This window comes from Cryptotermes secundus, unplaced genomic scaffold, assembly GCF_002891405.2.
Source record: "Cryptotermes secundus unplaced genomic scaffold, Csec_1.0 scaffold440, whole genome shotgun sequence".
In the NCBI taxonomy this organism is placed as follows: domain Eukaryota; kingdom Metazoa; phylum Arthropoda; class Insecta; order Blattodea; family Kalotermitidae; genus Cryptotermes; species Cryptotermes secundus.
Window position 1 is genome coordinate 68,751 of NW_019718274.1, and position 27,499 is coordinate 96,249.

At 37.1% G+C, this 27,499-nt stretch overlaps 2 protein-coding genes across 3 annotated transcripts in view; one reads left to right on the forward strand and one right to left on the reverse strand.

Moving 5' to 3' along the window:
* Positions 1 to 20,718, reverse strand: part of LOC111875029 (tripeptidyl-peptidase 2) — a 76,163-nt gene extending 55,445 nt beyond the window's left edge. For both annotated transcript variants that reach the window (XR_002844674.2, XM_023871086.2), the window contains exons 1-8: positions 20,536 to 20,718; positions 14,702 to 14,830; positions 12,744 to 12,911; positions 11,902 to 12,062; positions 9,219 to 9,382; positions 5,253 to 5,357; positions 4,147 to 4,285; positions 1,708 to 1,838 (exon numbers count right to left, since the gene is read on the reverse strand). Coding sequence is in view for 1 of the 2 variants with exons in the window: in XM_023871086.2 (XP_023726854.1) it covers positions 1,708 to 1,838; positions 4,147 to 4,285; positions 5,253 to 5,357; positions 9,219 to 9,382; positions 11,902 to 12,062; positions 12,744 to 12,911; positions 14,702 to 14,830; positions 20,536 to 20,697 (1,159 nt within the window). In the remaining variant the exon portion in view is untranslated. The remainder of the gene's footprint in view (positions 1 to 1,707; positions 1,839 to 4,146; positions 4,286 to 5,252; positions 5,358 to 9,218; positions 9,383 to 11,901; positions 12,063 to 12,743; positions 12,912 to 14,701; positions 14,831 to 20,535) is intronic.
* A 404-nt stretch (positions 20,719 to 21,122) lies between these two features.
* LOC111874919 (NADH dehydrogenase [ubiquinone] 1 alpha subcomplex subunit 1) lies at positions 21,123 to 23,520 on the forward strand. Its single transcript, XM_023870832.1, has 3 exons — positions 21,123 to 21,298; positions 21,685 to 21,771; positions 21,897 to 23,520. The coding sequence occupies exons 1-3, from the start codon at positions 21,200 to 21,202 to the stop codon at positions 21,921 to 21,923; spliced, it is 213 nt and encodes a 70-aa protein (XP_023726600.1). The 5' UTR covers positions 21,123 to 21,199; the 3' UTR covers positions 21,924 to 23,520.
* The last annotated feature ends 3,979 nt before the right edge of the window (positions 23,521 to 27,499 follow it).

Below are 27,499 nucleotides of genomic sequence, written 5' to 3' on the forward strand. Positions count from 1 at the left end.
GGAGGAACTTCTCCCAAGAGCAACAGGAAATTTGCTGCAAGACAGGCATATGTAACGATGACTAAGCGCAGCAAAACTCGTGGCTTATAATACTCTGAACTACTGACAACAGGCCAGCGAAAAATCTAACAATCTACGGCAAAACCATCAATTATTATGGGCGTTATAACATAGGTGTGCAGCTGGACGAAACATTGACGTCAAACCCCCGCAGACGATTTAAATACCTTGACGAAACATACACGTCAAACCACGCTGAACGGTTAAGCGATAAAGTGGTGCCTCTAGACTTGTTCCATGCTGTATCAAAATGGATCTGATTTTGAAGTTAACTTCTCTGCTTCTTAACTTTTATATTTCTTTCATTAATATAAAAAAGTGAGGTTTACAGCAACATGTCCATGTGCATACATCTGTGTCCCACTGAAACATCTGGGCATCTGATATCAGCCAACATACAACTGGTGGTCATATCTAAGTGGCCATGTAATTACTGCTGTAATTATTGTAGGTCTATGAAATAAGCTACAATGATAGATAATGAAAGTTAACAAATTTGGCACTGAACATTTTCCTTGATGCTGAAAATTAGAAGCATAGAGATGAAACGTTTTGAGGCTATATCTGACAATCTTCAGGTACCAGAGGTCTATACAATTTGAAACTTTTGTGTATACATACGAGGGGGTACCCAAAAGAAACCGAACTTATTTTTTTTTTAAACTTATTTTTTCAAATTTTAAGCACAAACCTTCAATCCCCTTCAAAGTACTCTCCATTTACACTAATACACTTGTCTAGTCTTTTATTCCATTTTTCAAAACATTGTCTAAATTCATCTTTTGAGATGCTTGACAGCGCCTCCATCGTTTTTTCCTTTCATGTCTCTTTTCATTCGAGGAAACAAAAAAAAAGTCACACGGGGCAAGGTCGGGTGAGTATGGAGGGTGAGGAACAGGGGTCATACCATTTTTGGTCAAGAATTGTTGTACAGACAGGGCTCTGTGAGCAGGGGCATTGTCATGATGGAAAAACCAGTCACCCGACTGCCACAAATCTGGCCGCTGAGCTCCAAGTCACTCTCGACAGCTCCAGAATTTCTTCAATGGCCCGTCGTCGATCTTCCTTGATGATTTCACGAATTTTTTCAACATTTTCATGTGTTCGGACCGTGGAAGGACGACCAGAATGAGGTTTGTCATCAATTGACATTTCACCATTTTTGAAACGGGAAAACCACTCAAACACTTGAGTTTTCCCCACAGCATCGTCCTTGTACGCCGTTTTTAACATTTCAAGAGTTTCTGTTCCACTTTTCCCGAGCAAAAAGCAGAATTTCACCGCCGCACGCTGTTCACAAAAATCAGCCATTGCAAAAACGACGATCACACAAAACAGTTGTCACTATAAACTCTGCCGAAACTAGTCCTTACCTTCTGAAGCAATGGTAGTCGGCTTATCGACTCAGCAATGTTAGCTCTATGCACTCATAGCGGCAAAACACGGTACTACAAAAGCTCTGCCCACAAAAAAATTAGTTCGGTTTCTTTTGGGTACCCCCATCGTACATGCACATAAGTGCACACACAAACACACATTACTTTCAAGCATTACTGTTCATAGTGCCCATGCTAATTAACTTTCAGGACTCTCATATATTCAGATAATTCAAGCTACAGGTCTATAATGGTATCTAAAAATGTATACCTATCATACTGTTTGCACAAATATCAGGAGGACTTCCAATTGTGCAGAGAGCAGGACCATGGTTTCCTGCCGAAACAACCCACACCACACCATATTTGCTGATCACCTCATTCATCAGCTCCCCAATCCGGCTGGAAGAAGAAAATTAAGCTGACAATACACCCATAAAGTATCACTAAGGCCAGCGTCTTAGAGATGAAACTTCATACGCTTTTACTGTGTGAACATATTTTGGACAAAATAGCAATTTGAGTAAATTTATGATTATGAAAACAAAATGCAAGACAGAAGGCACAGAAAATATAAAATGTAGTAATTATAAAATAAAGTGGAGAGTGGGAAGTGAAATAGTGTAAAATGGATGAGTACAAAAGGAAATTATAGAGAGAATAAAAACTAAAGTAAAATATTATTATTTTAGTTAGTGACATGCTTTGAAAATGGGAAATGCTTAAGATAGGAAAATTTATTACATGCCTGTATTAATGCAAGGAGCTGAAATGTGGATATGGACAAAGGCAGATGTTAGTTAACTAATGGCAGCTGAGAGAGACATTTTTAGAAATACAGAAGGAACAACTAGGGGGGAGAGAAAGAGAGAGAGTAAGAAACAAAAAAAAAATAGAGACAATCTAAAGTTAAAAGTCTTGAAGTTAAATAAATACATGACAGAATGAGATGGCATTGTCACATTCTAACTCTTTTAGTGCCACCACTGTGACTGCATATTTTACCACTGGCTGAACCATCGGCTATGGTTTTTACATGTTTGTAACTTCCACCTTGTTCAAGAAACATCAGAATTGATCATATCGACATATAGCAGGAATATCTTCTCATAGTTAACATCAATATTTCTCACTATCAATCCATAGTCAATTTGTAATCAATTTTCATCTAAGGTCATCTGTAAAGAAATTCTGTTTGTGCAGTGGTCATGCAAAATATTGTTGCATGTTGCAGTGATCACTTAAAATTTTAATCTAATGTGAACAGGCTGCAATAACATGGCTTATCTTTGGATAGGAGACAATGAAACTGAACATGAATTTGTGGAAAGCGATAATTAATGAAGTGATAGTACTGATGATATATCATCACCAGAAGACAGCAAGTGCATACCTCCCAAACAAAGGAGTCATGTGGCCGCGCCATAGCTCAAGCAGTTAGTCGCTGGCTTCCCACTGTGGTGGCCCAGGTTCGAACCCAGGTCTGGTCAAGTGGGATTTGTGGTGGACAAAGTGGCGCTTGGGCGGGTTTTCTCTGAGTACTTCAGTTTCCCCTGCCAATCTCAATTCCACTAAATTCTCCATCATCATAATCACCCAGGGCAGGCTACAATAGGCCAATCAGTGGCCAATGTGCTGAGTGGACCCATTTGAACTCCACCCCCCACTAAATGAATTAGAATAAAAAGAGTCATGTGACTCCACCCATCTTATGTCTCTCTTAACATCAATGTCTCAGTGATAGGAATAGTAACCTTGACATATACTGGGAAGAAGCAGTTGACAATAACAACAATCAGACCCAGACAAACTTTCAGTACCAAGGATTGCAGGGACCTAAACATTCAAATTCAATACCTGTAACATACTTCTATCTATTCCTCACTACAACATTTCTACACTCCACTGTGAAATACACAGATATGCACGGCAATTTCTTCATATCCATACAAATCTTTCTCCATGCATGAGGGCAAATAAGTGGAGAAATGTCACTTCAGGAGAAATAAAAGTTTTCACTAAGTGCCTGCTCAACATGAACATAAACAAACAATCAACCATTACATAATATTGGTTTATGACCCCTACATAACACATTCCCTAGTTTCCTTGGACATTTTCATGAAAATGAGTTCAGCTGATGATGAAATGTTTATCATTTACTTGACAACGGTAATTAATGTGGCCTTCGAGAACCTGGATATGATCCCCATGCAAAAATTCAGCCACTCTCTGACCACGTAAACAGGGTGTGTTCACGCCATAGCATTTCTCACCAACAAGGCATTCATGAAAGTACAGTGTGGGGGAAAAGTCACACAAAATTGATCCAGTATTTATGCAATAAGCATCACCACTGCAGGGGTAATACAACTTTGGAAGCTGCATTGCATTACTGCCTGGGCTTCTCTGTATACCGAGAAGCTAAAAACAATGAAGATCAAGCTGAAATTCAAACATGTGGTTTGTCATACACAGTAATAATTAATCTACTAATGACAGTGCATTACCTCTCAAAACAAGCCCATGAAGTAATCTGAATATCATTGTTGGATTGTAAATTCACATTACCCAGGTACAACATCAAGTACACAAGATTTGTAGGATTAGAAGTCAGTGCAATAGGAAAGTAGGCCTTATGAGTTATAATTGGAACTCGATTGTTCACACTGACATTACACAGTACAAACTTGGAATGTAAGACACATACCCAGAACTAGAGAAGTGTGCATGTTCCCCATAGCTCATGTTAATAAGATGGATCTTGCTGGTTTTTGATAGCTGCATGACTCTAATCATTGCTCGCACCAGAGCTGTACCAGTCTCCATGGAACTCAACCGATTATCACCTGGTAACAGAACACTTGTACATACCATACAAACAACCAGAAGAGTAAGAAGGAAATCTATGGACCATCACAAACTGTCCATGTAATCATACAGTACTGTACATTGCCTCTTATGCTAAATATCCTGAAACTGACAAACTTCACACTGTAGGGTCTTCCCCCAGAAGTTACTCTACTGGTCACAGAAGTCCCTATTTTATGGAACCTCAAGGTTCATTACTGTATTTTATAAAGCCAACAAATGGATCACATGCTGAGCCAGGTGAATCCAGTCAGTACTTCCACACTTTATTCCTCTAAGATCTGATTTAATGTTATCCTCCTTTCTATGGATAGGTCTCTGGAATGGTCTCCTATATTAAGGTTTCCTTACTGTTCACACCCTTCAGAATTAAGATGCTCTTACACATCTCACAACAAAAATAAGCCCCCTTTTTCTTTAATTTTGAACGCTGTATTTACTGTCTTCATGGGAAATCTAAAATATTTCACTAATTGTAGTCTCTGGTCATTTTTAGTGCTTCAAAACAAAAATTAATTTTAGAATTTAAGTATTCTTTCATGTGTTATTTCACTCACACATATGACTATCATGAAAAATCTGTGAAGTTTTGAAAAGAAAGCTGTTGGACCATACACACACTCCCCTCAAGGTGGTTTCACAGGCAAACCACTGAGTCAGTACCTAAGAAATCATAACTGCAAGTTCACAGTTAACCAACAAACTTTCAAGAAATTAATCTAGTGCTAAATTCAGAATGAAACATTACATTAAAATAAATCAACAAAGATGCAAAAGATAGATAAAACACTGTGAGAAGATGATAATGACTACTTGAGAAAATAAACGGTTTCTGGGCTTATAATTTTGGTCTGATAATTGTACAACATCTACAGAATCCCTGACTTCTGTGATTATCACTCTCCCTTGCTACATAGCAGTGTTATGCATTCTGTGAACAATTACCAATAGTTAATGATATTATCTGTGCACCAGGAGCCATTCCATTCCTCTCAGGACTGTCAGGGAAGTATGCTGCTGCTATGGAGGCCACATGGGTACCATGACTTGCTGAAATACAAAACACATTCAGCCCTAAGTATCTGAGAGAATGACTTTATCCTCTGCCTGGACAGTTTTGGTACAACACATACTTCTTTAAATGAAAGTAAAATGCTCAGAATTACTGGGTTTTTCAACTTTGTTCACTGTCTGGTATTCTAAAAACTAATGAACACAACGTTTTGGAAACTGGATCTGTTTCTGTCCTCACATGAGGAGGGAAACATCTACTCTGTGGGGCCCCTTACAAAGAGCAAATCCCAATTACTGGACAACCCATATCAGCATAACTACAGCTGCATAAGCTGCAACTAGGCCACAGGTGTCCCCCTTCTCACCTGAAGACCAGAAAATCAAGTTTCCAAATCACTGTGTTCTCTAGTTTTTAGAATACTGGACAATGCATAAAGTCCAAAAGCACAGTAATTCTGAGTGTTACACACCGTCATTAGAACCCTCTAGAATCTAGGAGTAAAACTGTGTACACTAATCTGCAGTATGCACATTTTTCTAAAGTGCTCTCTATAATATTGCGTACCTCACTATGTTCCTAAAAGTCATTCACCACAAATACAAGACATTTACTACAAAGATAATCTCACTGCAGATATAATAGTGCAGACATCCAAAAATGACCATCCCTTGTTTGCATACTGTTAAATATATACTGTATCAAAATACATTTCAGATAAGTATTTATCTCAATAAAATCTACAATTTACAATATGAATTTTACGTGTGACACTCTGTTTCTGGGAAAACTGTTAAAATTTCATACTGGCTTCTTTTAAAGTATGGATAACAGCTCTCCAAATCAAAAAATAAATTTTCTGAACAATTTCTGGTGTATGTTACAATCTCTTAGGTTACAATACTCTGAAGTGTATCAGGTTTTGAAGGAACGCACTATCCCAGTCTTCAGGGTAGAAGATTGAGGCAGTATGTTTTTCCAAAACCCTAGTAGCCACTCACCAGTCAACTTGGTGACATAAACCAGAAGATCAGAACATGAATCTTTACCCCTCATGAAAACCATGATTCTTATTTATATGAAATTTTATAAAACTCTTTCAATAGTTTCAGCAACCTACTTCTCCACTCTGACAAGTGTTAGGCCCTATGGTCTGCTACAGTCTTGCGTCAATATCTCAAAATTGCTTCCAGCAATCTTCCAGGATGCATTTTAACATATATAAACTTTGTTATTTAACCAGTTTTATTAACAATCTGTCTTTTAATTTTATAGTTTCATATAAATTCTGTACATTAGAAGAAATAATGTACTGTGGCAGAAGCTTTGTTGTCTTCCACCTTTGGAGTACTCGCCCCTTAATGGACAAGAGGAGAAAACCTATAAAAAGCAGACCCTTGAGTCCAAGGGACAGGGCATCAGAGTTGTGAGGGTAACACACGTAACATGCTGACTGCTTCTGCTCCGACTGACCCCTGTTCTCTATGCTTGCTTCCTTTTATAGACTGGCTGTGTCTGTTTTTGTGGAGAGCATACCGCTTGGAGGAGGTCAAGCAGATTATCACAGTATGGCACCCACTGCACGATGAAGCCAAGAGCTCTGTATATCCATGGCTTCTGAGGTAAAATGTGTAAACAGATGAACAAACAATACCTCGTGTATTTATTTAATGAAGGCAAACTTTGAAAAAAAAATTAATACCATAAATCAATGTTGAATCAATGTATACGAGTATAATAATGTCTTAGTATCTGACACAGTGTACAGAGAATTGGTTCACGTCTGTTCCTATGGCTGTTTTGTGCGACACTTCTGTAACTTTACTACTGTTCATGCCAGCGCCCATTCAGTGACTAAAGAGTTCTTGTTAAAATGCCTAATGCTGAATGCATTTTCTTAAATCATGGGGAATCAACCTATTCAAAATCACAAGGCTCCTGNGTGACACTCTGTTTCTGGGAAAACTGTTAAAATTTCATACTGGCTTCTTTTAAAGTATGGATAACAGCTCTCCAAATCAAAAAATAAATTTTCTGAACAATTTCTGGTGTATGTTACAATCTCTTAGGTTACAATACTCTGAAGTGTATCAGGTTTTGAAGGAACGCACTATCCCAGTCTTCAGGGTAGAAGATTGAGGCAGTATGTTTTTCCAAAACCCTAGTAGCCACTCACCAGTCAACTTGGTGACATAAACCAGAAGATCAGAACATGAATCTTTACCCCTCATGAAAACCATGATTCTTATTTATATGAAATTTTATAAAACTCTTTCAATAGTTTCAGCAACCTACTTCTCCACTCTGACAAGTGTTAGGCCCTATGGTCTGCTACAGTCTTGCGTCAATATCTCAAAATTGCTTCCAGCAATCTTCCAGGATGCATTTTAACATATATAAACTTTGTTATTTAACCAGTTTTATTAACAATCTGTCTTTTAATTTTATAGTTTCATATAAATTCTGTACATTAGAAGAAATAATGTACTGTGGCAGAAGCTTTGTTGTCTTCCACCTTTGGAGTACTCGCCCCTTAATGGACAAGAGGAGAAAACCTATAAAAAGCAGACCCTTGAGTCCAAGGGACAGGGCATCAGAGTTGTGAGGGTAACACACGTAACATGCTGACTGCTTCTGCTCCGACTGACCCCTGTTCTCTATGCTTGCTTCCTTTTATAGACTGGCTGTGTCTGTTTTTGTGGAGAGCATACCGCTTGGAGGAGGTCAAGCAGATTATCACAGTATGGCACCCACTGCACGATGAAGCCAAGAGCTCTGTATATCCATGGCTTCTGAGGTAAAATGTGTAAACAGATGAACAAACAATACCTCGTGTATTTATTTAATGAAGGCAAACTTTGAAAAAAAAATTAATACCATAAATCAATGTTGAATCAATGTATACGAGTATAATAATGTCTTAGTATCTGACACAGTGTACAGAGAATTGGTTCACGTCTGTTCCTATGGCTGTTTTGTGCGACACTTCTGTAACTTTACTACTGTTCATGCCAGCGCCCATTCAGTGACTAAAGAGTTCTTGTTAAAATGCCTAATGCTGAATGCATTTTCTTAAATCATGGGGAATCAACCTATTCAAAATCACAAGGCTCCTGACATCTGAGACATGGTGAAATAACAATTACATCAATGTTGCAGAAAATGCTATCACACAGGCCTGTTCTAAGGCCATTAAGGTAAAAAAAAAAAAAAGGTAAAGCTATCCCAGTAACAGGCCATGGAAGCCCATTGGGTTGTGAGATGTCAAGGCTCCCACATTTTCTAGATAATCGGCTCACAGATGTTGGTGAGGTTGTCAGCCTTATGACCAGTCACCCTTTACCCCCAGGAAGATTCTTGGCACTTATTTCTGTTAGAGGCTGAGTTGACCCCAGGGTCATAGTGCAGCTGGAAAGATTATGTCACTGAAAAATCCAATTACCTCATTTGGAATCGATCCCATGACCTTCTAGCTTGTAGCATAGTGCCTCACCAACTATGCTACCGCATGCCCCTGCTATTAAGGTAGAAACACTATGACTACATTGTCACTTACTAGCTGGTACCAAACTGATAATTCATCTTACTGCTCTCAGGGTAATAAACAAATGGAACTTCGCTGATTAACAGTAGTAACATAAATTAATGTTAATACTGTTACTACAAAATTCACCTATATTACTTTCTGTGTGAAATTCCTATAATAATATTCCTAATACCAGGCTAATCAACTACTGGGTAAATGAAGCTAAAGGATAAAATTTGCCAGTACCAAAGCCTGTCACTGTACATGGTCCTGACCCACATTACACCCTCACCCTCATAACTTATGATCCATTTTAATATTACTATCCTCACACTCCCACCACCCTAAACTGGGTTTCATTAACTGTACTCACAGCACATGCTAACAACTTCAAGGATGTTGCCATCATTGTGAACATTGATACTGTAGTTCAACTGGTCTGACTTGGTGAGGGTTGCAAACTCTTGGGTCAAGCTGTACTCCCCAAGCAAGAAACAACTGGACAAATCACCAGACTCGGAGGTATCCACACATGCCCTACACAAACAGATTTATGTTAGGTTGAAAATACTGCATAAACTGTCTTTACTGTAGTTACTGGTTGGCAAGAAGAAAGAAGGCATAGTTAGTTTGACTTTATCTCTCAGTTGTGTCATATTCTTAGGTTATGTAACATCAAAACCAAAAATGGTTGGAAGAATAAAATATATGACTTTAGGAGGTTTCAGGATGAGACAATTATTATTTCAATGCACTACCAACAGTATTTTGATACATGCCATAAAATACCTTGAAAACCCCCAGTCATGACAGTCACAATTAACGATGAGTAATGAAATGAATGCTAATTAAATATAAAACCTTGATTTGGTTACCAACAAATTATTCCTCTAGAACAGATTTGCCAAAACAAGTCATGACCCTTCCTGGGAGTAATGCAGGATATCTGGGGAAGGGGCTCCAGTGTACAATAAAGAAATAAGAATCACAGAACATGGGTACAGGATACAAAACTGACTGCTATGAGGGCAGCAGCAACATAAAAGAGTTCATAACAGTACAATGTGATTAGGTGACATTATGAATCAAAACCAGAAATTCCTTAAGACATGAGGCAATCTGTGATTCATTACACCATGATTATTTTGGATATTGTCCAACTGCCTGAGATTTCATTTGGCATACATGACATACAGGCAGGCAGTTCTGCTGTCATATTCATTTTATTTATGTTATTATACTGATGGATATTTCTCATTTTTTATCTTTTTGAGGTTCATGGCAATGATTAGACTGAACCCAGATCACTCTGAATACTAAGTTTGTATGCTAACCACTAGTGGTTTAGCAATCAAAGGAATTTGGGCTCAGTCATGCCACCAGTTTTAAAAATAAAAATCACAGTTGATCACTGCACTGCCCAGAAATGAAGAAGCCACCTTCACAGCTGGACTACTTTCTTTATATTGGAACACTGTCCTCTAGAGTCCAAAATAAGCCTAATAGTTCTGTAGTGTCCTCTGTCTTCATTCAAGCCAAGAGGATCTCTCACAGTAATCAAAGATCTGGGGTTCTCATGGCAGTAACTCTGTCAATTGTTGTTTTCTGAGATGTGACACCATATAAACTGGTAAAATGTTGCCACTGCTTCAGAGAAAACTGCTGCTTTCATCTTCGTTGCAGAAGAGTACACAAGGGTAATGTTCTTCCAGACTATATACTGTGCCAAAACCCAAAAGGCAGTAAATCTTCAAGTTAATTTGTTTTTAAGGTGCCAGTTCTTTCACGATTGGACATGAGAGAATAAGACAGGGAACATTTTGGGTCAGAACAGCTTTCAGAGATATGATCCATGAGCTGTAGAGGTGAGAAAAATGATTGTAAATGGATGTGGCATGTAAAAATGGGGATTATCACTACACTCTATTGTAGGGATACAGTTTCTATTTCATGGATTCAAGAAGCTTTATTAACACAGTTGGTTACTAACATAAATCATTCAGTAAATAATATATATGACTGAAGAGGACAGAAATCACAGGTAGTCATTGTAACATTGAATTCTGGGTGTCATTTTAGGTAGTTTTCATGTGACAGAAGTTAGCCTGATTCACTGTTGAACAGAATGAACACGTTTAAATAAGCTTAGACTAGCTTGAGTTACTAAATCTGAATGTACAAGAAATTTAATGCTTCTGATGGACTGTCAGTCTGTGTCAAGCCACAGGTGAGTGTATTATTCTCAGCTGATGCAAGACCTCTTAGTCAGCTGATCTATAACAACATACCCGTAAAGAATCCCCCAAAGAACAATAACACAATGAAATTGTTTGCTTTTTTTGTTCCCTTGACAGTCTTCCATAAAACAAACATTTTATTTGGGTGCATTTACCATTAGACAATTTTATAACAGGGTCTGATAGCCACTTACAGGACAACTGTTTCCTTATAACAACCCATAATATTCAGGGCGTATACAATAAGATGGAAGTCTTAATATTTGTTTTCCCATGGCACAGTGACAGGAATGTTGAGGACAATAACTTTTAATTAATAATTGTGATGGGCCAATTACAAAACACTACAAAATACACAGAAACACCTAGTTAAGGTTTACTTGGGGACTAGTGATTTTAATACTAAACTGAGGAAAGTCTTAAATGGAGGTAACTGATCACTGAATTTACTGACTTTGCAGCACGGCAATTGAACATTAAGTGTGAGAAAACATTAACTCCATGAACATTACATGTCACTGTAATAAACATCAGTCACTTGAAGATAAAAACAGAGTAATCTGCTGAAATGTCATGCACATCAACTGCACCTTAGTAATTGGTCAATGTCCAACATAGCTGTGGTGTAAGCAATCAAAACTTACTATATAAGAGCCAAATTCACAATTATTTGTACATAAATATAGCATACACATAAAATTATGGTAATCTGTTTTACACAGACACATGCAAAGTTTGTGTGGTGTCAGAAACAAAGGGTAGACAGAAAATTGTTCTGGTCCAGTTGATGGTATTAAACATGATGAAATGAACACTTGCCTCCACATCTGCCCATCATGAAACACAACACAATCATACGCTGGTCCCACATCACTGTAATTCTTGTCTAGTGATGTCAGGATCTCAATCTGGGCTTCTAGGTTTTCTTTATGAAGTTTGTCATTCACAGCTGACACTTTAGGGTTCTTAATTTCAAATTCCTATGATAGAAAAACAATTATTTAATAATAATGCATATGGCTCAATAAATACAAGAAACCAGTCACCTAGTATCATTCTGAAGTGATTCTATGTTAATGCAGAAAGACAGACTGTCATCATCAGCATAAAAGTAAGCAGTGATCTGTACAAGTATGACAAGCATAGTCATTTGAAACTGACGACAACCAGTCAGCCTGCATATTACAGAGGCTCCCCTTATGATAAATTAATATAAACACCTTGTTCCAAACATATTGTGCCATATTCGTCGAAAGCTGAAGCATGCTGCTATGCTATGCTATGCTGCCATAAACATGTCTCTGCAATAGGAGTGCAACAGGGAATTAAGGTTCAATTTTTGGGAGGTGTGTGAGATTATTCTCTTTTATATAGAATCCACTAAAAACCCTATCCAATGGGTGCCAGTATCTCTCTCCCTCTCGGTAAAGTGGCCAAGTCATGAAGCTGACCACCCACATTCCAGCTAATGTTAAGGTTAAGAATGTAGACACTGATATTTTCGTTCCTCCATGTATCTTCAAGGGTGTGTGCTTAATTAAGCATAGGGACAACTTTCAAATTATACTTCATTAACTCACCAACGGCCAGCGGTAATGGTATTTCTAAAGCTCTTTTACTAAACTAATAAAAGTATTACCATCTCTACAGGATGCTCTTACTTGCAGTTTTCTAGTGGCTTCTGCTAAGGAGCACTTATGACCAGGATCCCATAGTTTCTCCTTTCTTTCCTTTTCAATCCTTTCTCTCAGTTTAGCAGGGTAGAGATCAAAACCATTTTTAAGACCAATGTGGAAATCCCCTGTAGGATTTTTCCATTTTGTAGGAATCTGTTCATACAAACAAAAATTGTGAAAAAAATACAGCATATATACACCACCTACATAATAAATGCAGCACTACAGTGTTACATTCAAATTATTAATTTAGCATATTTGTAGAAATAAACAGAAAAGCTCTAAAGAAAATAACTACCTACATGGTGCAAGGCCTTCCTTGAGAAGTTGGTATCTGGTCAAGAAATTTCCTGTTTTTAGGAAACATGAAGGTTCATTATTATATTCAGAAAAGCCCACCATTGAACTCTAACCTAAGCAAGCTGCATCCAGTCTATCCCTTAACTACTTCTCTAAGATTTGTTTTAACATTACCCTCTCACTAATCACTACTTCTAAATCACTTCTCTTCTGTTCAGGTTTTCTGATAAAAATGATAGTGCTCAAGCCTTGGATGAGGACTTATCACCTATTACATCCACAGAGCAACTTGGCTGGCATTAGCATTGCCCACTGCTAGCTAACAGTGGAGGGACACTGCCACCAGACCCTCGGGTCACCCTTAACAAGCACTACCCATAGGAGAATTTCATGGGCATGGAATGAGGTATCATTCAAATGACAAAAACATGGCTCTTTGGCTTAACACTGCTTTTTAATTTTACAAATACCCATAAGCATCAACATAGTATTCACCTTGCCATGTGGTATCCCTAACCTGTTACACCCATCACAGCTCATAATATTGTGACATGATGCCTGTAAGCTGCAATCTGCCCATCTGCTGGGTGGGGCTTCACTGAGCATGTTCCCATGGCAACATGGAAAGTGCCACTGGTGGACAGCAACGAATACGACTGCAGAAGCAATGCACTGCATATAAAGTCAAGTCAATTCCCAGGCAACACATACATAAACGTATCTGTTCACAAGGCAATGAACCTCCAAGGCACAGTAACAGCGAAGAATGTGTTAACTCCACTGCTGAAGGAGGTGACCTCCATGCAGTTCGACAAAAACTTTCCTCAGGGAGAGAACCAACCAACAGAAGACAGAATATGACAGAAGACAAACAGAAGTCAGAAGAAGTCAGAAGTGAAGTCTTTATTTTATGTGATGTAGTTACAGTAACCTTTAGAGTGTTATCATTGTTTGTAGTTACAGAGTGTTATAGTTACAGTAAGATTATGTTACAACTAATTGTAGTTCTGCCTGGTGAATATCTAATAAATCAATTTGGAACCCATCAATTACTAGTCACAATACCAGGATCTGTGACCCTATCAACACTGAGTCACACTCCCTGTACTGGTCACACCTCAGCTTCCAGCTTGCTTACTTGGTTGACAGCATAAAGCTGTAACAGCTAACAAGAATCAATGGCTGCAGGCTCACAAGACAGACTCGTCATTGTTCATGGGTACTCCTCATTTCACCTCTCAACTACTCCTTTTTCAGACCCCCATGGAGATATTACTTTGTCCAGCACTGTGGCCAGGGTGCCTAAAGTGTCTGCCTCAAAACCTCTCTGAGCTACTGTCAGACAGCATGACTCAGAAATTTTCCAGTTTACATGAGAGTATGGGTCATAGGACCAAGAAACATTTTCTTCTGTGTTCTTAAAAATTTACAGACTAAGCATGTATGTATCCATCTATACATCAACCTATCAAACTTCCACATTATACCTTCAATACCAAAATTTCCAGATTCTAAACAGGAGGTTTCGGGTGAATAAAAATGTTTACAGTTGGTACACTTATTTCTGAAACATTTCATAGAAGGTGAACAACAAGACCATATCAAGTAACCAACATAACGTTAAGCATAAGGATAACTGATACCTTCAGTTTGCGTCCAGAAAGACCCTGAATTTCTCCATCTTTCACTTTCACAACAGTAGACGTGTCAACATCACCTGCTCCACTGCAGTCAAAACGTTCTATCACTTTTGGCTTTCCTTCACTTGTCTCCTGCAAAATAAATCTAAATATTTCAATCACATGTTCTGCATGGAACTGAAGATGCATAACTTCTTTCAACCATCCATCTCATGCTTGGTTACAGTTGGATTATATAACAAATTTCACACCAAAAATGTTATGTTAAGATTTTCTTGTGCCCAGTACCATGCCAGAAAAGTAAATAAGGGGCATGGAGGTAGAGCACCGCACACTCTTAAATTCAGTAATAAATGAAGATCAGTGATCATCTTTGCAATGGGGAAAGCACCCTTGAAATCTGACAGGAAGTAGATATTCTGGGTATTGTCATGAAGGGAACTGTTCCAATACCTGTTTGCAAGAATCAAACACTAGTCGCGTCATTATGACCAGTACTTTGTAATAAACATGAAACAGCCACAGTCATCCTACTTTTTGCTACTCAGATACTGCTGATAAATTATTTGAAAAAAAAAAAACAACCTTGTGGAGTACCTTATACTCCAATCAGCTAATTAGTATTGGTACTTGGCACTGTTAGTGCTGCTATTAGGACTGGAGCAGAAAACTAACTAAGCAACACCCTTGGTAATCAGTGTGTTATATTTGTATTAAAATTCAGCAACAAACTGAAAATGTACTGATGAACTTCACTAAGTTTGAAGAAGCTGTACGGATTTTATCATTATTTCCCACTGAGAATGTGACAACTGAAGCATATATCTAGATTTCTCAAAGCAATATAAAGAAGTTTCAGCACAAAGTAAAACAGGTGGCCAGCAAAGGTGGTGCTCTCTTTTCGCATTTCTGAAAGACTGAAAATATGTCACAGAACAGCCAGATAACATCAATGGGGGACTGCTTTCACTGTTTCCAGGAGTTTGCTGCTGAAATTGATTTTAAATCTGTTTACATGTTGAGTTTTCTCTTGGAATACTTACAAAACTCCCACTTTCTTTCAATATGAACTATTTCTGCATAGGCTACATGATTCAATTGGATGTCAAGAACGCAATTTCATTACTGGAATTATTTAAACATGGTCAAGGTGAATATGAAGAGAAATTTGTAGCAATGATATCCCTGAAAGGAATGTATGGAGATTACATAAAGTGATTTGTACTCCAAGGTCTTCTATCAGATCAGTTAAAGAAAATATGTTTCTACAGGCAGTAAAATGCTTTTGAATCAATAAACAGCTAAAGGTCCACCTTGATTTTTGATAACTTTGCCTGGCAAACAGGAATCACTGACAAAGGAAATGCTGTCAGTGAGGGAACAGAATTGGCTTAGCATTTTAAGAAACAACTTTCACCACAAAACAAGAAAGATTATGGTATACAAGCTCTAAGTGACGAGTAACTTTAAAGTCCTGTGGAAGGGAGTGATTATGAACAAGCTGCCAGACTTAGCACTGGCTAATACAAAAGGTTCTCAGTACTAGAACAGTCGCTTTCCATAGTGTCTGTGCAGCTTGTCCACACACTGTGCTGCAAAAGAGGATTCAGTTTCTTAAATCCTGTCAAAAATAAATTCAGAGACTGTCACTACCACAGGAAAGATTAGTTAACATGGGGCAATGCATAACATGAAAGGACATCAGAGATTGAATTTGAACTTGCAAAGGCTGTGAAAGGATGTGGACCAGTGATACTTTGGTTCCAAAACTTCAAGGCATGCATGGCCACACAAAGCCAAATAAGAAACAGCAGTAATAATTGCACAGTTTCCTTCTTCTTTTACAGTGGAATGTAGCTGTGTGAATTCTTTTCATTGCAAGAAATTGTGGGAAGAACTAACTGCCTGCTTTCCTCTGATATGACATACCATGAAAACATGCAGATGAGTAAAAGCAAAGCTCCTTGCATTCTTAACCTAAGTATTAGATAGAAATATGTGATCAGTTTTATGTAGTGGGCAATTTTTATCCTTCAAAGAAGGGGCCCTGATACCCACTGGACAAGGGGTTGAGTAAACCCCAGAGCAGGTATGGACATTGTGGTGAAGAAATACATAAGTCCCTGCCCCAGTCAGAAACCGAGGCCTTGTCATCCATGCTGTAGCTATTCACTTAACTGACTGAGCTATATTAATTCATCTTAATATCATGACATAACAGCTGAAAGCTAGAAAGAGTAGAATGAGTACAGATGTTCATTGCTAGGCAGAGGCACAGTAAACACATTTCTGAAGCTATAGATACTAACACAACAACAGAAGACACAGTATTTTACATGCAGCCATCGCTATGCAACAGCATGGTAAACACTTTTCCACAACAACAAATCAAAGTGCAATAATAGAGGAACTATTGGAAATAGTGCTTTCTGTGTGGTCTCTGCCAAGGCTATATAACAAAGACCAATAGGAAAAGTCAGTCAGTTTCAAAATCTCTGGTCATGGGCCTCAAGGGGCCTGATGCCAAGAAAAATTGATTGGCTGTAAACCACTAGTCGTAAAGTAACTCGTAAAGTAAATCAGTCAATAGAAGGTCAGAGTTGGCCGTTAGTCTGTCATCAGTTGCAAGCGAGCAGTAGTAGTTTATGGGTGTATGTGAGGAATCTCCAATGTTAGCAGCCGCTACCTAGAAACAACTAGTAATGAGAGAATAACAAAGAGATGATGTGTGTGCTGAAGTTGTAATGATATGTAGGATGTGTAAATTAGTGAGGATGTTATACTCATTTGTGGTTAGGAGTCATAAGCATCCCATAAATCCTATTATCAATCAAAATCCAATCTCCTTCTAGTTCTTTAAAGTGGAATGTTTCCAAGAGGTTCCCCACCCCAAATTCTGTTATGTATTTTTTGTCTTGCCATCAGAACTGCAGGCTTAACCCACTGTAACCTCCATGATTTTATCATCCTACTAATACTGTGCATGCTGTATAAATCTCAAAGTTCCCTGTTATGTAATATGAACATTACATTTCATAAATAAAAAAGAAGTACTCATAAGCATGATGCAAGGTTACATGCTATTAAGGCAAACAAGGTTTCTATTATCTGTTTCTTCTCAAACAACATTTTAGCAGGTGTCTGTGTCTTTACTATTGTTCTCAGTGAGCCAACTTATCCTTCTTCAAATAAGCATTCCACCTTCTTTGTAATAAAGGTAAAATAGTTTAGGCAGAGACAAAAATAGTAACTGAGCAATCCCACACACTGGACTCAACCAAAGTAGTTCAAAAGTAACTACCATACTCACAAATAAAAATAGTCATGACCACCAACTCCATGGAGCAGGGTCCGTCTTGAGAAGCTAATAGCTGGTTACCTGGTCAAGATATTCCCAGCCATTTATGGAATCAAAATATTAATTACCTTTGTAAGATTTGAGGTTTTCACAGTGGTCACTATGAAGAAAGCCGTCTTCTGAGATGTGGCGCCTCTCATCTGTTCCCTCAAGTAACCTCTGAAATACGGCAGACCCTATAGGCCACTCAGGTACATTGCAGCCCCTGAGCTATAGGGTTAATGCCCTCCATTTAACCTTCCATTCTCCCCCTAACACATACTCTATACCAGCTCTGGCCCACTACCTGCTGGCTATTCCACCAGACCCTTCCCCTCCCCCTCTATACTATTTCCCTATGTAGCCACACTCCTTCTCTTATACAGCTGTGTTTACTCCACTGGATTCAGTCTGTTGCACCTACTCTGCTGGTTTGCTCGTGGATTTCTTCTTGTCTTCTACCTTGAAGATGGTGATACGTTCCTCCGAAACGTTGGTTAACACAATTTCTACACGGTGCCACACCCCAGAAGACGGCTTTCTTTTTAATTACCTTGTACACTAGAGCCCAGCATTAGTTCCTATCCTAAGCCACATGAATCTACCCTCATATATATTTCTTTACATCTCATTACAACATTACCATCCCATCCATCCCTAGGTCTCATGTCGTTTCTTCCCTTCAGATCTTCTAACCATGATTTATGCCAGTATTTTTCATCCTTTTCTTCTGCACTGTATGCCTCACCCATTTAATTCTACTTGATTTGATCATCCTTGTAACAAAACAGCAAAGAGTACAAATTATAAAGTTCTCAGTATGAAATTTTCTCCACCCTGTTGTTACTTATTCCCATGAAACTAGTTTGTTTATTAAAATGTATTTACATGAAACTTGTAGTAAAGTACGTACAGACAAAAATGTGTCTAATGCATTTCCCATTCAGAATGTTATCAAACAAGGAGATGTTTTATCATCATTACTTTTCAACTCTGCTTTACAATAAGCTATTAGGAAGGTCCAAAAAAAAATTGGGACAGAAATTGAATGGTACACATCAGCTTCTAATCTACTTTGATCTTAATTTATTGAGGGAAAATATAAACAGTGCAAAGAAAAAACAAGTTCTATTACATGCTAATATGGATGTTGTCATAGAAATGAATGAAGAGAAAACTAAGTATAAGCTGATGTCTTGTCAGCAAAATGCAAGACAAAGTCAAAACATAAAGTGGCTAACAGAGCCTTTGAAAATGACAAAAATCAAAATGATTCATGTGCAAATTAAGAGTATGTTAAATCTGGGTAATTCTTGCCAATATTCAATTCTGATTCTTTTGTCTTCTTACCTACTATATAACTCCACAAAGATTGAAATATACAAAATTATAATTTGCCCATAGTTTTATATGATTGTGAAACCTGGCCTTTCACATTAAGAGAACACATTGCGGACTCAGAATTACTGGGTTTTTTAGAGTTTGCCCATTGTCCAGTATTCTAAAAATTGGAAAAAACAACATTTTGGAAACTGATCCAGTGATTGAGGTTACCTCTTTCTAAGGAACTCAACAGAGTGTCTCCCCACCTTCCTCACCTGAAAACAGACGCAGATCCAGTTTCTGTAACATTACATTTTCTAGTTTTTAGAATATCAGATGATGGGAAAGTCCAAAAACCTGGCAATTCTGAGTACTATACACAATTATCAGAACCCTTTTGATTCTACACTGAGGATGTTTACAAACAGGCTACTGAGGAGGGCTGATGTAACAGAAAAAAATTGCATAATGAGGAGCTTCATAATTTATACTGCTTGTCAAATATTACAAAAATGATGAAATCAAGGAGCATAAGATAGGTATGATATGTAGCAAACATGTAAGAAAATTTCTTACAAAGTTTTAGTAAGAAAACCTGAAAACCCAGACATACCATATTCCTTGAATTATAACATCTTCATTTCTTCTCCGTTTCGTTACATTTTAATTTTGTTTTTAACAATTATTTTTGCTCATTATGATTTTATTTCATTAAAGTATTATTTACACATTTCAAAAAATAAAACGTATATGAAATATATAAACTAAAAACGATAATAAACATATTCTTAATCTTACACTAAACTGATTAAGAACGATAGGAGGATAATATCAAAATAGATTTTAAAGATAAGGGTTAGGCACAATAGATCACTGTGGTCGCGGTGCAAGGGCCAAGGAGGCCCACCCCTTATACATTCATTCAAGATAAGGGATGGGAGGGTGTGGACGGTCAAAGGACGGACAAGTATCAGGCCTTCCTGAACGTGTCAATGCACCTTCGGATTCCGTAAAGTTCTGAAAATTTCTTGAGCAGCTGAATAACTATTTGCTTCAAAAGACTGGCTCAGCTCCATGAAATTGGTTAGTTAAAATATATCATACTTTAAGGAACCACGGCTTCAGCAACCTGCGAACGTCATTGTCATGGCAAAGGACGGTTACAAAGCAACAATACCTTTAAACCTGGCGCTCCCGGGTCAACACCTGAATCAAAAATGGCTATCGTAATTCCTCTGCCATCATAGTCCGGATATTTAGTTAAAAATGCGGTGACACCGGTTTCTTTTTTGGGCAAAAGGCCCCAAACTGGAAATTCACAGTTAACAACCTCCGCCATTCTGCTACAAAAAAAAAATCGTGCCGTATCAGTATGCACTCTTGCGTTAGAACGCCAAACTATATTACCGTAGCCAACGAAAATAGAACACTAGCAACGAGAACAGAAATTTCTAGTTATACCGTATTTACGCATGTATAGGCCGCACATTTTTTGCCAAATATTCAAGAGGAAAACTGGGGTGCGGCTTATATTCGAAATATTCGAAATCACACTTCATTTAAAAAAAATTATATTCATAATTAGTAATACAGGATGTTCTACTCCTGAAATAATATTCCAAGAAAATTATTTTTTCTATAATATCTGTCTGAAAATTGTGCTGCGGCCTATACATGCGTAAATACGGTAATTTATGTAACAAAAATGCAAAGCAGAATTTGTTAGGCTCCACACTGCAGAGTACATAGTGTAGACAGGTACAGTTGTTACCCGTGGATACAGTGTTACCACATTATTTAACTGAGTCGGAAATTGAAGGATTGTGCTGCAGGAGAAGAAGATGTGGTTTGAAATCATACCTAGTTTTGCTATTATTACTGTAGCATTGGCTGTCCCTGGCGTTGTAAAATATTTCGGACATCAACTGATTTTTGGTAATGTACGTATAACTGGACGCTACGAAAACGTAAATTTACTGAAAGGGTTATATTGGCTTACTCCGAACAGAAATATTAAATATACGAGTGAATGCCTGAGTATGTTTAATTTTGTGCTTTACATATCTCATTGTTAGAGGCGATATTAAATACAAGAATGGTTACGAGTGTATTAAGGGATACGATTGTGGCCAGTTTTAAGGTATTTTTATTTTTACATCCGTTTGAAAATACCGAACAGAGAACAGTTTCGATCACGGTATAATCCTTGTTGCGGTGACCTCTAAAACAATGTATAGGTGTTAATATGACGTATTTTATAAGAATTTTACCACTTTTAATATATCGCAAGGTTATAAGTGAGATGACAACTCATTTATTGTTCCAGGCAAACATACGGGATAAGACGAATAGGTGGGAGCGTTATATGTACCAACGTGATGAACGGCTTACGGGAGATCCATACAAAGCCAATGTTAGTAAAATTTCAAAGAAAGTATTTGTATATTTTATTATGTTGCTATGTAAATATATCTAACCACACATACTTATCCCAAACTTCTAGCAATGTACACTAATTTCACTTTGTTTTGGTTTCAGGGTCTTGAAGCCATTCCTGATGAGTGAAAATGTTTCATTATGAAACTGATATTCTAGAATAGAAACTGCAGTATCATGGAGGACTGGCATTGTTAACATTTGTACAAATAACTAGAACATTAATGTTACACTACCAAAATCTTATGCCAAAAATAACATTACTGACAAAAATACGTGTCTTAACAAGATACTGAAGTTGGCAGTGTCTGTTCTGATATTAATGTATAAAAACTGCTGGAGTAGAAATATTGTACAAAATTTAAAAATTGATCTGTTATATTAAGAAAATAAATTATGCACTGCATACATATAAAATGTTTTATTTAAACAAAACTGGACTATGGTATAGAACTGCAGACTCAGATGAAGAGTCTGATACAAACAGGATGAAACTGATAAATAAATGGCAAGCTGCACATTGATACAACTGAGAACACTGCACATCACAGTAGGTTTCTGTTTCAGTAAGCATGTTGACATTGATATATGTTTCAGCATGCTCTTCTAGATACCACGGGATCTTATGCCTGACTGGACACTGGTACATGCATCATGATCATTTGATGCTGAAGCATATCTCAGAACCTGCCACTCATGTTGCAGTCTGCATAATGAAATGTGTATTGGTACTTCTGTGTACGTAGTTCAGAAGTTGGGTAGAAGTTTTTCTAAAACCACATTTGTAGATTGCATCAGATTTGAATGAGGCAGTAGTATCCTTTTTGAATCACCTTCTCGTGAAGTGTTGCCAACTGACATAAAACAAAGATGTACTCAAATGTATACAGTCTGTAAAAAAATATATGTTACGACATTCTGTGGTAGATAGATGGGTTCAGTCTGATCATATTTTGTTAATATACCAATGTCCAGTAATGCTTTGTTTGTGTGTTAAGGCCTCTGAAATTTGAAGGAGGACGCCCTTACCTCTTACCCTTTGTGGCTTACTGGTGACATTTATATAACATTTCTCCAAGAAACCTTACCAGAGCTGCTGGAAGTGGTGCCTTTGGAAGTCTATCTTGAAATATGGTTCAAGCATGATGGTGCCCTGGCACACAGCACTAATATCCAATATGAGTATTTGGATGAAACCTTTGGCAACAGAAGGATTGGTTATGGAGGTCCAATAACCTGGCCCCCTCACTCCCCTAACTTGACTCAATTGGTTTCCTTTCTCTGGGGGTACATGCAAAGCCTGGTGTACGAGATTCCAGTGGAAACACTACATGATCTTGTGGCAAGAATTGCAGTAGCAGCTGGAACCATTCTGGAAATGCCAGGAATTTTTCAAAGAGTTCGGTATAACATAACCAGGCAGTGCAGAACATGCAGTGAAGTTGGCGGCCACCATTTTGAGGTTGTTCAGATTTCATTTTCTTCATCTTGATAAACAAATTGCAACACTCGAAGACATAACAAAAAGAGAACCTCATTAATAATGATTTGGAGAGAAAGCAGTTGTGTCACATTTTAGGGTTTAACCCAGTGAGCTGAGGAAACTTTAAAAAATGTGCTATAAAGCTGTTTTATACTTGAAATTTCAATGGATACTTCCCAGTAGCATGTCATTTTCATTATTGCCCTGATAATTAAACTAAGTTATGAAACATGGGACTCAGTATTTTCTAGTGATGATGTTACTCTAATATAATGTTTAACTCCATTTTAGACATTTGCTTGAAAATTTACTATTCCAGTTTTCCCGCCCCCCCCCAAAAATTAAAATTTCAAATAAGTGGAATATTCATTGATGACACAATGAGCTGGAAATACCACATCAAGTATATTAGTTCAAAACTAAGTGCAGTCTGCTGCATAATAAGATCGCTTAAATCATACATGTCCATAAATACATTAAAAACGGTTTATCACTCTTATTTTAATTCAATTATAAATTATGGTTTATCCTTTTGTGGTAACTCACCCCAAAGTATAAAAATTTTTAGAATGCAAAAGAATATAATTAGAATTATATTGGGACGCAGAAGGAGGGATTCATCATCATCATCATCAGTAATCTGTCAAGACGACAGGTCCACAGTCTCTTTCAAAACAATTCCTCCACTTAATGCGATCTAGAGCTTTCTCCTTCAAATGACAGTATCCTCNATAACAGATAGCAAAATAATCTTCATCAGACTCTTGTAAATTTGAGTAAATACCAAAAGGGAGTTTACTGTTTAGGAACAAAGGTCTATAATAATCTACCACAACATATTAAGGATATATCGAGTGACACTAAGAGTTTTGAGGTACAATTAAAACAATTTTTATATTTACATTCTTTTTATTCTTTACAGGAATATTTTGGTTATAAATCTTTTTAAGATGCGAGTAGTTGTCTTGTTTTACAATTAAAAGAAGACAAGATTGTCAGTCTGCGTTCTGGTTTTTAGATGCTTATTTTAGATATTCACAATCTTTATATTACTGTATACTAGTCTTTATTTCACTTTATTATATAATTAATGTATGTTATACAAAACTCATTAATGACATTGTGTTTTAACTGTTGCACTTTTAATTAACAGACTTGTATAAATCTGTACAAATTGTATAAGGTTTGCCATTACTTTTGCTACTAAAATTAACTCATTTATTATATTGTATATGTTTATCAGTATTTTATTACAAATGTGTATGCTATTGGATGACAACTGTAAGTCTTAGTTGTGACTGTAACTAGGATCCACATGAGAATGTACTCTCGACAGGATTTATGGAAGGTGAATAAATGAAATGAAATAAAATGTATTGACGATGAAGATGAAAGTAGCAATAAGATGTGCATAACTAAAATGTTTATGTTCTCTGCTGTAGGAACTGCAATTTTGAGTAGAATGTTAGAATGTAGGGCCAGAGAGTCAAACTCTGGCACCCGAAATGTAAACTGTAACAGGCCTAGTATAGTATTCAGGTACTAAAGTGTTAAAGTTCTTACACTATAATTCTTAGAATACATTTTCACATTATTTTCTCATCTATATGTATGTCTCCAAAGTGGCCTTTTCACCCAAACTTCTCTAACAAAAATTTTATAAGCGTTTTCCATTTCCTACATGCCTCTCACGACCAGTTCATGACTTGACCACTCATAATTTGAAAAGATTCAATTATGAAGCTCCTCATTGTGTATTTTCATGCAGTCTGCTGATACTTCATCTTACTTATGTCTAAATATTGTTACGTAATCAGGGTTTGCATGACTAATAACAATGGGTCCTGAATTTGATGATTGGATTTATTGGCACTTCTTTACAGTAACAGTCAATTATGACAGCTCACAGTCAATGACTGTCTAATGCTTGCTCCATTACTTACTGGACTATGAGTGTCTTCCCTTCTGCATGACTGACTTGGTTCTGATTGATGAGTCAGCCACTTCTTCAGCTTCGTTTATCTGTTGGTTAACACTTCACAGCTGAATACTCAACCATTGAACTGCCTTCTTCATTATCTTGCTGAGTCTGAGTTTTATATGATGACAGACGGTCAGCCAGCCAGTCTGTCATGGAATAAAGCACCCATCTGGGGCTTACAACCAGGTTTTTATTACTGTCAGACAGTTTCGTGTTTGTTGATGTGGGGTGCTATCTCTCTCAGACAAGGACAGGTCTATCGTTTACAATTGCTGCTGGCCCTCCCCAGTGCAGTCGTTGTCAGGTTCGAGTCTTGTGGGACTACAAACCTTGTTTTACTGTCTCAGATTCAAGACCTGCCTTTTCTTTGCCTCCTACGGCTCTCAGGGCTACAGTGGAGGTATTTAACCCTGCAAATGAATCTGGGACGTTTATAAATTTGAGAGAACTGACTAGAAATTATTGCTTGTCATAAACACATTATCTTGGAGTCATGCATGAGGCATTGCCTAGCAAAATGGATAATTCTCTGTCTTGCTCCACTATTCCAGCTTTTAGGTGGTATTTACTGAGCCATTGCCTAGCAAATGGTCAAATTCCATCAAAGTATTTTTCTTTCCACATTGTTGGTGAACACCTTCAGTCTACATTCTTCCATTATATGTGAAATTCCAACTTTCTTATCATGATGACAATGGCAAGTATTCAACAGGAAGTAATGGTGTTCAAGGGGGGAGAGGTCATAAGAAGGAAGACAGGCATTAAAAGAGAAGTGTTTAATAAATTTAATATACTTCTCTCGGCAGCAAATTCTTATTTTCATTACTGAAATTCACTGGAAAACATGGAAAATTTTCTGTCAAATTCAGATGTATGCAATGTAAACACAGTACATAAATATAACCTCCATATGACATGCTAACTTCATAAGATGACAGAAAATACTGTATTTTAAGGAATAAAGTTGGTCAGTAATTTTCCATCTACCATTGAAATTTTAAAATATGAAAGCATTTAAGTCCATATTAAAAGATTATCTCTTATCTCATTCCTGCTCCACAGAAAAATATATTTTTGTTGGAAACCTGTACACACTGTACTGTAACTTTTCATAGTTATGATATTTCCTTTGGCATAATTATCCTACTTTGTATGATGTGATATTCTTGTAAGATGTACCTGTAAATAGTAGCTGTAACGATTATGTATTTGTATTTAATTACTGTATTTATATTGAATATTGTTTTGTGACATATTGTGCACCCTTAGCTTAGTCCTATTAAGGATCTGTGGAAAATAAGTAAATACTGGTTTTAATTCAACTTCATTTTCTTAGCTGCAGATATTCTCCTCATTACCATGCTCTAACACTGAATAAATGTTCTTCATTTAAAAGCAATCAAGAAAAGGCATCTTATTGTTTGAGCCTCTTCTAAGTATGAAATCCATCAAACAAATATTTACCTATCATGGGTTTAATTTAATCCTTTAAAGAACACCGGTAACTTTGTGAATTAGCATAATTTGTTTCATAGATATATGAAGTTCAGTGAGGATATTATACAATACTGCTATCCTGAGTCATGTGCTCTCTTATCTCCTTTTATACTTCCATTTTGCTCCAGTATCTGTAAAGTAAAAAGTAAAAGTAAAGATATCCCTGTAACAGGCCATGGAGGCCCATAGGGTTGAGAGATGTTGAGAGTCCCACATTATCTACACAATCAGCTCAAAGATGGCGATAAGGTTGTCAGCTTTACGTGCCAGCCACACATTACTTCCCAGGAAAATTATTTAATTAATTCCTGATACTCATTTCTGTTAGAGGCTGAGTGAACCCCAGGGCCATAGTGCAGCTGGAAGGGTTAGGTCAATTGAAAAAATCCAATGACCTCATCTGACAAATACAAAAATCTGACAGTAGTTGAGCAATTACACTAAACTCCACACCCACTCAAGATCCCAAATAATTTTTTTCTATTTATGGAGTAAATTTTCAAAGAATATGCAAAACTTTATTTGTATTCAATATTCCACAATAATTATCACAGATTTATCACTTCAAAGGTTTATGCTAGAAGATTTCTTCCACTGCTTTGGCAATTCTTTCTTTTTCATGTAGAATCAATAAGTGTGTCTCAGAACCTACTTTTTTACTGTTTTAATATGTTGCATTGAAACATCTACAATTACAGTAGTTTTCAATATTATATTTAAGCATCCTGTTGCACTCCATACGAT

Excerpts from the sequence above, each read along its gene's own strand:
- LOC111874919 (XM_023870832.1), top strand. The coding sequence starts at position 21,200 with ATGTGGTTTGAAATCATACCTAGTTTTGCTATTATTACTGTAGCATTG. Across the intron at positions 21,299-21,684 it reads ATCAACTGATTTTTGGTAAT|GCAAACATACGGGATAAGAC; the intron begins GTACGTATAACT and ends TTATTGTTCCAG. Across the intron at positions 21,772-21,896 it reads GAGATCCATACAAAGCCAAT|GGTCTTGAAGCCATTCCTGA; the intron begins GTTAGTAAAATT and ends TTTTGGTTTCAG.